Consider the following 14,425-nt stretch of genomic DNA (forward strand, 5'->3'; position numbering starts at 1 on the left):
TGTTAGAAAAGAAGATGCACTGGGTTGAACTCGACCAACATCTTAGCACATGCCGTAGGTAAGGCAAGGAGACAAAATCCATGTGCGTCCTTCTTGCGACATAACTTTCTGCTAAAGTTGATGTGCAGATTTACCCATTTTTAGCTATTATCTCATATATATCCCTCTAGTACAACCTCATTCCTATTCTCTTCTGCGCCTATAATATTTGAAAAGGAACGCTCCTGTCAGAACATGACAGGCGTGGGAAAGCCCTGGGGATGAGGATGCCTTTTAGTGCTGATTCACAGCACTAAAGGGCAACCTCATCCCTAGGGCAAAGACAAAGACATGTATCGTGTTTTCTTTAATAAAAAATATGCAGTAATCTATATACATTTTTAAACCTTTTAAAAAGGTGTTCAAGAATAAGAACATTCAGATATTTAGTGACGTGTGTTGTTTTGTACGCTTACGTAGTGCGCGCGTGAACAACAACAACAAAAACAACTAATTAAAAAAACAAACGAAATTTCTCAACATACGTTTTACAGGATTAAGTTTTTGATTGAATGTGGGTAAGAAAATGGCTTTTCAGTTCAGTGCATTAGAACATCGTCCCTACCTTGTCTGTACCAAAGTTTCTTATTAATTTATAATGCCCTTTATTACACGAAAAATTAAGACGCGCGAAATACATTAGCATTACTATTATACAAAAATTAAACGCGCGATTTAAATTTTTTTTTGCTTCGCAAATGATAATACCCCCTTAAGTCTGTACAAATAAAGTATTTAGGAGTGCTCGAAACATAGTTTTCCTTTCTACTCGTTGTTTTTGTTTTTGTTGTTGTTATGAGTGGTTTTGTTCTTCATGTACGCGACATAAAAAACAAGGGCAATATTCGTTAAAAATACCCTCAAAGTTTGTAGGTCAAAATAGTTGAAAATGGAACTTTACGGAACTGGCAGCCTTTATTTGATTATTTTATTCATTTTGACTGTCCGTATTAGGGCTAGTTTCCACTTTACAAATGGGTCAGTTCATACTAAAAGCGCACCCCCTATCCCTCGCTCATAGCGATGACGAGAGACAATATAATGTAATGAGATTATAATAAAAAACCTGATGGTTCCAGCAGTTTAAAATTAAATGAAGTTGCCAGTAATTAGCTATAACCTGAACACCTCAGGTCCAACAATACATTTCCCAGGGCTCTTCTACGTCTATTCTAAAGTGGCAACTCTGGCAATCATGTCAGAATATCATAGGCGTTGAGAAGCCCTTAGAGGTGCGCCAGATTGACAACTCATAATTTACAATTTTACCATTAAATACATTGTGTGGATACAAAGAATTGTTAGCGTGACTTAAGGGTGAATTAAAGAGAAAACTCAACGCCACCAATTGATTTAAAAGAATAAGATTTAAACTTTAGGGAATGGCCGCAGTTCCATTTTCATCTATTTTATCATGATAATATTTGTAAGGGGTATATCATTGGTAAAAGCTGGTAAATGCATATATTGAACTTCAGCAGGTGAAGAGAACAGGACATAACCAAATTTCCTCATAGTGTCTCCACATTCCCTTTGTACGAGAGAGATTTCTGCGAAGGAGAGATGTTTTCTCCACGAATTCAACGAATACGACACATTTCTCAATAAAACTGAGAAACTTTCTTTAGTATTGTCGCTGTCTAGTTGTCCATGTGTATTCTCGACCACCCAGTCAATTGTATCTGCATTCAGTTCCAGTTGTGAGAAGTCAAATAGTTTTGTTACCACGTCAACAGGTTGGCTAACCAAGTCCTCATAGCGCAGTACTGTTAATTTCTTGTGAGTGACTGGAGTAAGTTGTGTTAAAGAGGCGTGATTATTTACAAAAATTTGGCAAACTTTCTTCACTGCAGCTTTTACAGATACAGCAAAACTACCATCGTGCTTACCAATCCATCCGATTTTAGCCAGGGACCATATGATTGCTCTGGGATCTCGAGTTAAATATATAGCCTTGAATGAACTCTCCAGTAACAGTCTCGATAAGCCAGACAAACTTCCAGAAGGAATTCGGTGAACAAGTTCTTTAATAACGACATGGTTTTTCTGTTTACAAAAGTTTTCGACCACGTATGGAACTAACAATTTACAATGTTTACGATATTCGGCTTCCGTAATATTTTGTGCTACCACGCGGTCACATAATGGCGGCGAAGATAAAACTTTACTCATCAAACGAAAATGCGGATTGCTGAGTTCTGGGTATGAAATGAAATTTAAGTATTTATCCTGATTACTGTAATCACAGTTAAATAAATCATCAAGTGTGTCAACAGCCTTACGCTGATATTCGTAGGCTGGGAACACATTTGCTTTTGCAAAAATATTTAACGCATGCAGCGGTTCGTAGGTGTAAAATACATTTTTGTGTCGATTGAAGATTTCGCCTAAAAAAGACGATCCTGATCTAGCGTGGGAATAGATTAATATCTTACTCCTCTTGTCTTCGTTCGCTATTTTAGGAAACGTTTGTAAAAATACATTTTCTGAAAAACTGTTTTCTTCCTCTGTTTCGTCATGCGTTGTATATATACATAACTCTGGTCGGGCGAAACATGTCAACAACTCCGAAGTCTCCCTTTTGAAGATGTACACAAAGAAGATAGCAACGACACATACTGTGAGGAGTATAGAAGAAGAATGTGAAGCTTTATGTGGTTTCTTCTCATTCGATGAATATATACAAATCATGCTATAATTCTTATTTTTTTATATTCATTATTCGGTATCTAAAAATATAAAAATAAGAAAGATAATGTTTCACAGCATTTACAAGTAAATTTAGGCCTAAAAACCCGTGTGAGGCTAAGTCTTAAGCCTTTTTAGGTCATTTTCCAACGTGTTATTTATTCCTCAGTAAAAGAGTGAGAGGGGATTCCCTTTTTTGTAGGGTGTGAAATCTTAATTTAAATGTCGATTTTATAGATACCATACACCCCCCTATAGATTCTTTCCCACTTATTAATTTTTGGACTCTGTGCGACACTTTACACAGGGCTTTACTTATAAAAACAACAAATCATCATAAAGAAAACATCGCATCGCAAAAAAACATCTAAAAACAACAACAATGCGTTTCAGCAATCGAGTTCAAGTCTTTCAACATTCTCAAAATTATTCTTTTTAAGACAATGACAGTAAGCTTGTAAACAGACAATCTTGCTTGATATGGGAAAAATATTGGTCACTCCATAATGGCGGCTCAAGTGCGAAGAGATCAACATCAATCGAACTAAAATTATATTTTGTCCAACTGTGCCAGTTTTTATCGGTAGCTAATCATTTTTTTTAGGACAATATGAATAAAAATTAAATTAAGTGTTTATATTGTTACAGAAATTCGTCCCATAGACACAATGCTAAACGACAAATCCAAAAAATGATTTTACCTCTAAAACCTTTTTATAGAAATTTTGTGAAAATATTGCAAAAATTTCTTACATTTCCTCTCTCCGAGTTTTCTAAAATGTCTCCATGAAAAATACCATAAATCAGTGTTAATTCAGTTCAGTCCCAGTTATGAAGCGAAACTGATCTAGTCTGTAGAATATACATGTCATTTCGAAAATTGTTAAAAACAGATTTACGGTTAAAAAAATATAAATGCTTGGTGCTTGCGCTTGAGCTAATATTTGAGTTTTTATATAAGGTGAGTTGGTCCAGGTTGGCTAAGCTATCGGCGATCTCACCTACTCCAATAAACCTTTGTTATTAATAAACTTTTTTTATGTGAAAAGCGAGTAGGCTCAGTTCATTGAGATTTCGGTTGAATACGGCGAGACTGGCACGGCGGGGTTAATGTAAACACATTTTATCGAGTCAACCCGCCTAATCAAAATGTGTTTTTTTTTCTCCATTCGTTTTTGTTTTTATTGTTCAAAGACAGCAAACCTAATCGAGATAGATTTTGTGCGCATAATACAAACTAAAAACATGCCCGCAAGTCAGTCAGCTCGGTTAACTGGGCCAGCTAAACATCCCCTATGTACGAAAAAAGCTTATGTAAGTAAACTTAAGTTGCGAAAATAGTAGCAAAATTGACCAATACCCTACAAATTAAGAACATAAAAAATGACACAAATTGTAGAAATAGACTATAGTACTGGTTATACCAGTTCTATTTCTTTACCTCTTCTTTTCGTTATTGCCTCTGATAAACTTAAATTTGTGTAAACTTGTTTAAGTGGGGCAGGGGTGTGGTAATCCCCCCTCCACCCCCCTGCCCCTTTTCCACAATAACTCCTAAAATACTGCTCCAGTAGGGCTTAAACTTTAGTATTATTGAAATTTTCAATAAAAAATATTCTAAATCCTATTTTAGGGTGTTACCATTTATCTCTTTTTATCATCTTCTCTTACACTTATTATTGTAGATGTTCATACCCACCACGCTCAGCATATTCGGTATTTCGGTAAAAATCCACGGGTTCTCCCGTCGCAGCTAAGCTACCATTTTGCGTGACAGACAGACGGACGGACGGGCAGACGTATACGGGTATTATAATATAGATTGTTTTGGCTTTATACTGTAATATTTTGTTGAAAGTAGAAGAAAGATTTAATTTGTAACCAAAATAATACTGTTTCACCCAGCACGATAGAAAACGACCCTCTACTCATTGATCTTCTTTGTCGTTGAAAATAAAAATTGTTGGAGCTATATAAGAATTGGGTCATGTGATGTTTTTCTCCCTGTTGTGTAATATTAAGTTTATAAAGAGATGTAAACGTTTATTTTCTGGAACATCCCAAAAGCAAATAGTCCTTCGTTGCTGCAAATGCATAAAAGAGAGACTTTATGTGGTTGAGTATTTCCTCTTGCCAAATCCAATTCGTTTTATAGCAAAAAAAATGGCATACCAGCAAATACATACATACAAGCTCGATAAAATGCTTGGTGGATACTAGGAGAATATAGAAGAGTGGGTAAGTTAAAGAAGATAGCTTTAAATATTAAGGATTGCAGTTGTAATTTTATGAGTTATAAAAATTTAAAAAATTGCTTCTCAAGAGGCTTTTCTTCAAGAAAGACCCCTTTTATTGACAACATTCTAAAACTGGTTCTGAATATGCTATAGATAGATATGTTTAACTAAAATAGGGCATTTTTCGGCTCAGAACAGTAATGGCTTTTTTCTCCGCACATTTTACTCCATATTTTCATAATCTAAAATTCAAGATCCATACATAATGATGCAAAACCTTGATGTACCAACTTTTTTGGCTTCATTTTTTTATTCAAGCCTCAGTTGCTAGAAAATTGTCAAGCAAAATATTTAAATTTTGTTTAAGTGAAATGTTTAAATTAGGTTTTGCGCTTCAATGTTTTTATTAATTAGAAAATGCCCGTCTCTTTATTCTTTTCTGTTCTGTATGTTGCTTGTTAAATTATTTAGGGTAGGTCTCAGTTACTTAACTTTCCAAATTATTAGTTAAAATATATCTTCGTGGGTTGCTTGATTTGCAAAAAATTACTTTTGCGATTTGGCGGCAACAGCTGAAATATAATTTTGTAAAATTCCTCTGACAAAATGTTATTTTATGTTCAGAATAATTGATTTTACCATGGCAGTGTAATAAAATGATAAATCCTCGCGAATTATGTCTATCCGCGGAGGTAAAAATACCTCCATAGTCTATCAAAACATTTGTGAGAATTTTCATTTGTTAATTAAATGCCCTGATATTAACAGATTTCTAAGCAACGGCTCGACAAATATAAAGCTGTCACACCGGGGATCCATTAAACGACGGGTCGGTGTTAAAGGTCAGCGTAGATTTATTTTCATATATATATTCATATATTTTAAAATATACATGCACCACCATTCGAGGAGGTGGTTACAATTGTATAGGATACGAAAAATTGTATTTTCCCTCCTTCGAAACACCGAAATTTTGAAGCTCTGAGTAGCAAGTTTTGAATCAATAACTTACATATGTTTAAATGAGCAAGTTTAAATGTCTGCTACTTTCATCAAAATTGTCAACCTTTAATACCTTAGGAGTCATAAAACACGCTTTATAATAATGACGTGGTATGAATACCTTATTCCATGAAATTAACGAGTCATGAAATTAACGCGAATTAAATTAACGGTCATGAAATTAACACGGTTCAATGATATTATTTTGAAAAAGGCATTTAAATACGCGTTTGAGCAAGGTTGTTTTCAAAAATGCATTTAATTAACGCGAATTTAAAAATATGCGATATCACACGATGCAAAAATGACGGAAACAGTCGAAACCACGTTAGTGAAGCGGTCTCCTGTATTACAAGGCGGTTTGGAAATCGAAATGAAAATTTTCGTTGTTAGGAAAAACAATGCTAAAAATTTAAAAATTTTGGAAGAAGAAGTGCTTTCAGTTAATTTTCCACTTGAATCAGAGTATGAAGATGATACAAAAGTTATTTTAAAAAAGATCGCTGAAAAAGAGAACACCGTCAGCGATCGTCCAATGAGGAGGAAATAGTGGAAAAGAAAAATTGTATTTTTTATGCTTTTTAGGCTTTTATATATTGTAAAAAGGTCAGTAAATTAACATTATTTTAATTAACGAGTCATAAAATTAACAGTTTTTAAATTAACACTGCATTTAAATAACGGTCATTAAATTAACGCGAATTTTGAAAAACCGCGTTAACAAACAAAAATAGAATTTTAATGGAAAAATATGTGCATCATTAAATAGCCTTAAATCGCAAGAAAAAATGTTGCTATACTGGGTGATCGAGTATACTTCGAGATTTGCGTAGAATTCACCGAGAAAAACCAGCGTTATCCATTCCCATCAAACAATAATGCGATCAAGAAAAGAGGCCGGCAGAGAAACACTGGGTCGCGGGTGATTTTTCTTCAAATACTAGCCACACTAGCTGATTGGTCACATCTATTGTTTTAAATCACGTGGTCTTTATTCGATCCCCATCATTCCTTATTTTTTTCATGACTTTAGTAACACAAACAATAGGTTACGCAGCTTATTGTTGCAAAAAGGTTCCTAAACTGAGAGTTCATTATATCGAAGAGTTTTGTAAGGTTTTTGGAGGAGGAGAAACTGAATCAAAAAAACTGAATATCCCAGCTTTATTCTAGCTAAATATTTAAGCTGCACAAGCGCGACCCGCCACAGCTTTAGTTCATCTTTCAACTTAAAAAGGAAAAAAAAAGTGCGCTAGGCAATGATCAGGCAATAATCTTTTTTATCTCCTCTTAAAATAACACATTTTTTACTGGTAATAGTATGCGAGATAGCAAAATTGTTTATTTATTTTTTTTACTATAAAATAGCGAAAAAATTCTCTTAACACCGAACGCGATAAGTTCACAATACTGTCTTAACGTGATGTACTCAAAGTCAGGGCCAGTGAAAAAAACGCATGTTTAGGAACGAACTGAAGACATTTTCAGAAATACATCAAAAAAAAAAGTGCCAGAGAAATGGTTTTGTAGTATCATCTAGCGCCAAAAAACTGTAGCTAACTTTAACGAACTGTAGAGTAACTAGTATGAAGCCAGTAATTAAACAACTTCTGAGAGAAATTGCCAGCTAAAGGGAGATTACTGCTGATAAAACAAAATAATGATGAGAAGAGAAAGAGGTAAGAATAATTGCGCAAAGACACTTGTACAGGTTCCTTTGCATATGCTTTGGTCCGGGTTTAACTAATATTAGCAAAACGTATGTAAATTCCACACAAATATCAGGGTGATTGTGTTTCTGAACACACGCTATTAATGTCCCAATTTTTATTAAGGTTATTAATACAACCAGTAAATCGGATAGAGGAGTATTGGGCGACTGAGATACCTGGATGTATTATTCACAGACTTGACAATTTTCATTCGCAACACAAGTAGTGGTAAAACGGATAGAGCATCATGGGAGTAATGGTGAATAAGTGTAGCAAACACAAGAGCTAGTGGTTAAAGACCTGTCAGTACTAAAATAGTAATGGACAAAAATCTCTTGATAGATCATCTTGATAGATGGTCTACCTGGTCATATTCAGTGAGAAACCAATGAAAGTAAAACACTAAACATGATTACTGGGTAGTATCTATTCAACAAAAGATCACAATTGCTGCAGAGTATATTTTGAGCCACTTAATACCTTAAAACCATAAATTTTTGCAATCAAGACCTAAAAGGTATTATTTTAAGGACTAAATTTTTGCGTTGACTCATAATGGACGAATTTTTTTTATTTATTTTTGTGAAAGTGTGAAAGAAAATATTTTTTACGATTTAAAAGTATTGAAAATTTCGTAGAATGAATTTTTGTGACTGATCGAATTTGACGCATTTTTGCAAATATTGTACCAGAAATATATCTGTATAATTTGGGATCGTCTCACTAGGTTCTAATTTTCATATCCTGGAGATTTGATGTTGGAAGCAACAGAATTGATGGAATACAGTACATTCGACTCTCGTCCAACATCTATCTTTTCACGGTTCCTAATCGTCATAAGAAATTTTTTACTCATCAATGATTTTCTCTCACACTGTTTGTCTGTGGAACTGTCTACCGTGTAGTAGTTTTCCCATCGAATAAGATCTTCAGGCTTTTACTGTCCCTATAAATTGGTTTTTTCCTCTATATAGCTTTCTGCTTTGTTAGTTATGGCTTCGGCATGCAGGAAGTGACAATTAAAAAATCACAGTCAAGCCTATTTCCATACGCGTTTCCACCATTCCCCATGATAGCATCATTGCAAAGAAAGAAAGTTACCATGTTAGTATTGACACCAAGTTGGCAAAGTTAACCATGGTACGCTATTGTTCTAGAAGTATCAATAGCAAATCCAAGTCTGTCGCTGTGGATAAAAGAGTATCGGAGATCTGTTGAAAGGACCGAATGGGACAGTTTATCTCATACACAAAAGGTGAGGAGTGTGCACGATGTCAATGGTGAAATGAAGAAGAGTGGCTTTCAGGCAATTTCAAATCTGACACAAACGTGAGAAGAGGTGGTGATCAGCTTTGAACAATATAACAATAGCTAATTTCAGTTGTTACAAACATAAACTACCAAAGCGTGTTTTTTGTTTTTGAAATGAACAGAAATCTTTCATTTGTGGTTGCTACAAGTTAGTAAACGAAGTACCTGATTCTTCTTTGTCGAATCCAATTTGATCGTGTGTCAGTTTTTTTTTATTAAATTTGTTCAATTCAATTGTGTGTACCTTAATTATTTTTAAACGCAAAGTTCGAACTCGACAAATTCTCAATCAAAGTGTAATTCCGATGAGCAGACAGTGACAAGCATATGATCAGTAATGGTGAGTTTTACACGGCCTTAAGGGAGGAAGGGGGGTGATAAGCTACTAAGGGGCTATTTACCAGGAAGCTAACCACCCTCCCCCTGCATAATTTTCTTCCTGGAAGATTCTCACTTTGCATAACTCCCCCCTCCTTGCATAATTGCCCTCCTGAAAAATTTCCACCTAGGACAAACCCCCTTGGATAATTACCCCGCTAAATTTCCGCTTTCCATTGTAATAAGTATTCTCCCCGTCCCAGATAACTTACATTTGGGAAGCTTTGCCCTTGGATAATCCCACAAACTGACACCCGAATTTTTTTCACGTCTTGATAAAGTGTAAAGGAAGTAATTATTATTTTAGGAAAAAGATGCCTAATCAAGTTTTTTGTAATTTCTTAAAACATAAAAATATATTCCCGGTAATTTTATCCCCAATACACTGTTTCTTTTTTATAAGAATTCTTTTTATAAGAATATCAAGGCTTAAAATTTAGGGATATCTTAAAGAATCACCATGAGGCTTAAAGTATGTAAAGAGACGCTCTTGTTGATAATTTTGCCATGCTTTTAACCCTTCGATGATGATACGGAGGACTATATTGGATAGGATGACATCGACATGGTTGAAGGGTGCGTCGTTTAATATACAATCCAATAAGCTCTTTTTTCTAGCAAAAATTAATTATTGTTCAAGCTGTTCAAAACGAATTTTTTCACGTTTCCTTTACAAAATTTTGCGGGTCTTTAACAATCACTTAATAATATGTAGGCTCATTTTTGACGAATCATTAAGAGTCATAAGGTTTTGGTCGAATTATTTAATTCTTATAAACAAGAAACAGCGTAGCGAGAGATTAAACTTCGGAGATATTTTGCTGACTCAGCTGAAATGTTTCGCATAATTCGCAAGAAAAGAATACCCAAAAATAAAGTTTCAAATAAAAGAAAGCGGTTTTTCATCTAACAAAAATAACGTTGAAACCATAAATCCACAATATTGACCAGCAACACGTTTAAGAACTTACGTGCGAGGTAACTCACTATCTGTTGTGTAAAAGAGTCCTATGGCAAACGAGGTCGAGGCGTTACTCGTACATTGGTACAATAGCGGCCAATGTATGTATCCTTGGATTGTCGAAAACTTTATCAGCATCTCCAAAGTACCTATCCCTCTATCTACTTATAATCAATGTGTTGGCTCAAATATATGCATTTTCAGCATCTTGTAGTGGTACGAAAGCAACATAAGGTATCATACAAAGGTGTAATGCAAAAGCGGGTACAGTTAACTCCCGGTAACTCGAACCTCCAAGAGACCAGAGAAAACAGTTCAACTTAACGAATGTTCGACTTACGAGAAGCTCTCGTTAATTTGAACTTAGACAAAAATGAAATACTAGCTCGAGTTAAGAAGATTTTTTCCTCAGGCTCCATAAAATTTGAATACAAAATCATTAAAAATTTTGGTCAGAAAAATTGGGACGCAAATAGGGGCAATTATCCAAGGCAATAAGGTGTAGGGGGAAGGGGGTTTGCCCTGTCACCATGTCCATGCCAGCTCTATGTAAAGGCTGCCTAAAAGGTTTGGGCAGTGCACCGTAATTAATAATACGCATATTTTGTCTTTTTGTAATGCGACACCGGGCGTTTCTCTAAGATTAAAATTTCGTGGTCCTTTTTTTCACCCAAAAATTAATCATAAAATTAAATATCAACATTAATCAAAATATAACAGAATTTAAAACTCGTTTTGGAGTGCTACCAAAATGGAACATGGCCTGATAATAAAAAAGAAAATAACCTAGAATTAGAACATTAATTACGAAAAACGAAAAAAATATCAATTGAAGACAATTGTTATTATGGGGACTGCGCGTTATCATATGGTACAATACTGATTGCAGATAATGAGATAGCTTCACAGCAGTCATCCTGGAATCGTACAGTGAAGAACTAAGTAAAATACAATGCGTAGAGGAGAAACTGCACTGAGTGCACAATCACAAAGGAACCAGCAAAAGCGCATATACACCCATGGAATTGGCCAACCAATCTATTTGACTGGGTCCATGTCGATTTTTATGGTTTTATAGGAAGGACTACATTATCCTTGTAGATAGTCACAACAAATGGATCGAAGTAGATATAGTTAAAAACACCAATACAGTGTATGCGGTAGCTGTTTTAAGGGAAGGCTTTCTTAATTTGGATTACTGCTTTAACATCTACGAAATTTCAGGAGTTTATGACAATGAATGGCATTAAACACATTGGATCTTCAACTAATCAACCATGTTCAAACGAGGCGAAAGAAATTCGTACAAATAGCCGAGAGGGGATGAAATTAACAAATGCAAAATTACAATGCAATTTTAAATAAAATGAAATTACCGAAAACACGTTAGAAACTGTCGAAATAAACAAAATGGATTTCCGGTGCTGGAAAATTAAAACCTCCGATCGAACGTACGTAATTTTTGATGGGCAAGAAATTAAAAAAAAACACATCTACCTCTTCGTATTAAATCGTAAAAACATATTATTACGCTAAGCAAATGAGGATATATCATGGGATTTAAACTTACACAATCAAATTGTCAATCCCATTATTTAAGATATTGTGGGGATCAGAAATCGCATACCACCACGCAAGATAGACGCATAAGACAGCCAGTAAAACTTTATGGAATTAAAGATTAGATAAAGTGGGGAGGGTGTTATGTATCCAGTGAACCGGAAGTAGAAAGAAGTAATATGGTAGAGCGGAAGAAGGGCGTGCATAAAATGAACGTGTTATTGATGTTGTTCTCTTCCCCATTGCTTATTATTGTTTAGCGAAAACCTAAAAATTATGAAGCTTTTGAGAGCCAATCAACCATGCAAAACGATCCGTTCATAAAAAAAGTTAAAATTTCATACACCTTATTTTAAAAGGTGTTCAATACATTTGGGTGTTCGTTCTTATATCGCCTGAAAGGAGTGCGCGAAGTGTAAACCCGCGCGAAAATTGCACGAATTAACGTAACTTATATACTACCTAAAAAGTAATAAGAATGGTATAAGGAACTGAGCAGATAAGAAAGAAGGAGTGTTTGTATTTATTTGCCCTGTAATAAAACGTTTTACAATCATGGACGAAATTAATGAAAAGACGCATTTTTTGTCATTTTTAAAGACAGACAAAACCGGTGAAATGGTCGCTACTCTGCAGCTGGTAAGCCAGGTAGACTGGGTGTTAAATTCGCAATATTCGTTAGCGCGCCCGCACAGGGAAATAATTAACGTCTCGGCCCACAAAGGTCTTTAAAAAATGGTCGCGTTGGCGTCAGCAGTAAATAACATGTTTCAAGTGTATGGATTTAACAAAATAACATAAGATCCGAAGTTGTAATTCCGCTGTAAACTTTGACAAGTACAAAATGTACGATCCTAATATAGAAACAACCAATGTGGTAAATTCAAAATTAGCTGTTCGGTTTTATTATTTTTTGTCCACGATTGTGTTTAAAGGTCGTTTAGGTTTTTCACGTCTCTACTTTATTACAACCGGTAATTTTGATTTTTGTGGGAAATGACAAAGTATACCCTTTTTCGGGAAACAAAATTACAAAAAAAAAAGTAATTAAGTTGGAATTGTTGCAATTATAAACAAGGCGTATATTTCTGTATAATGCGTTCACTGATCACTGTTAAATTAGCAACGTTTTTAAAAGAAGTTTTGAGTAACCAAATTACACGATACCTGAAAAAAGCCCCAAATATTGCTATTTTTACAGACTAATAGAGAGTTTTGAGGATGCATAGCCAACTCGGTAAATAGCGAGTATATAGTACGCAACCCTTAAAAATGTCAATCCAAAAATTAAGGAAAAACGAGCATCACTGCATTCCTTAGATGAAATTTTCAGTGCTTCGTGTACACAGGCAGCCTAAAGAAGTTTCAAAAGCGTTTTGCCTGACAAACACATTACTGTAAGACATAAACTAACGAAACAAAGAAACAAACAAATAAAAAAACAAAACAGAACGACAAAAAGTATTAAATCCATAATATCAAAATTGCCTTGATATAAAAAAACACTACGAAAATCATGACAAAAATCTTTATAAAAAAAATATTCTTACTGCGTTGAGAAAATCGGCGCACAGCTACTAAATTCAATTAGTTTCGTTTATATCAATTAGTGAACATTAATTTTCATATATCATGCGCAACGATAGCGTTCATTAACGTTTATTTTCTTCTTCTGCATGCTTAATTAAACTTCAATTTGTGTTTATACCAAATTCATTAACACGCTGTGTAAACTTAATAACCTCATATTGAAAGTTCATCCATGCATGTATCGTAAATAAAAACAGAATTTCTTTCGCTGTTTGACATTTTTTTGATTATCTCAAACGAATTAGTTTTATTAAAATTATGCGCAAAGTGATAGAAAAAGCTGTTGAAGAAGCTCTGCTTTAGTTCTGAGCAGAGGTAATCTTTTTAACAGATTTAATAACTTTCAATGAAAAGTTTAAAGCTTTTGTGACAATATTTTTATATTTTCCAAAACAAATTGAGAATATTTGAAATGTTCAAAGTAACGCAAGTAAAGATTATTTCTGCAACATTGAAAATAAAAGCGTATGACAAACAATATAGTTTTGTAAAAGGAGAATTAATAAGAAGGCAGTTAGAAATCTACTTTAAAAGGAGATTTAAGGAGTTTTAAAAAGCCTTTGTAAAATTGAGGAGAATTGAGGAGTTTTAAGGAGGCGTGGCAACCTTTTCTCCAAGATTTAACGTATACTTTCAAGTACTGGATAATTAGCCCAATTATGGAATGGGTTAGGCTCTGTAAATCCCTGAAAAGCATCTTTTCTCCAAAAGCACTTTAGCTTACTTGGTATTGTCACTTAGCAAAAAAATATTTGTTATCTCATTGGGATGCAGTTAGGACAAAAACATCCCATAACATGACAAAAACATCCATGACGTCATAAAATAAAGAAATTCATGAAAGCCCATAAAACATACTCTTTTTACTCAAATAAGCGCATTTTTTTTAAATGCGCTCATAAAACAATGCTGGAAGTTGACGGTTTTTTAGAGATGATTTAAACAAT

General features: G+C 34.4%; 1 protein-coding gene across 1 annotated transcript; it reads right to left on the reverse strand.

Annotated features, from left to right (window-relative positions):
• Positions 1–335: 335 nt before the first annotated feature.
• LOC130657378 (carbohydrate sulfotransferase 1-like) lies at positions 336–14,350 on the reverse strand. The gene is made up of 2 exons (XM_057460362.1): positions 13,439–14,350; positions 336–2,768 (listed from the first exon to the last, which is right to left on the reverse strand). The coding sequence occupies exon 2, from the start codon at positions 2,728–2,730 to the stop codon at positions 1,444–1,446; it is 1,287 nt and encodes a 428-aa protein (XP_057316345.1). The 5' UTR covers positions 2,731–2,768; positions 13,439–14,350; the 3' UTR covers positions 336–1,443.
• Between the last annotated feature and the right edge of the window lie 75 nt (positions 14,351–14,425).

The sequence above is a fragment of the Hydractinia symbiolongicarpus genome, chromosome 9 (genome assembly GCF_029227915.1).
Source record: "Hydractinia symbiolongicarpus strain clone_291-10 chromosome 9, HSymV2.1, whole genome shotgun sequence".
In the NCBI taxonomy this organism is placed as follows: Eukaryota; Metazoa; Cnidaria; class Hydrozoa; order Anthoathecata; family Hydractiniidae; genus Hydractinia; species Hydractinia symbiolongicarpus.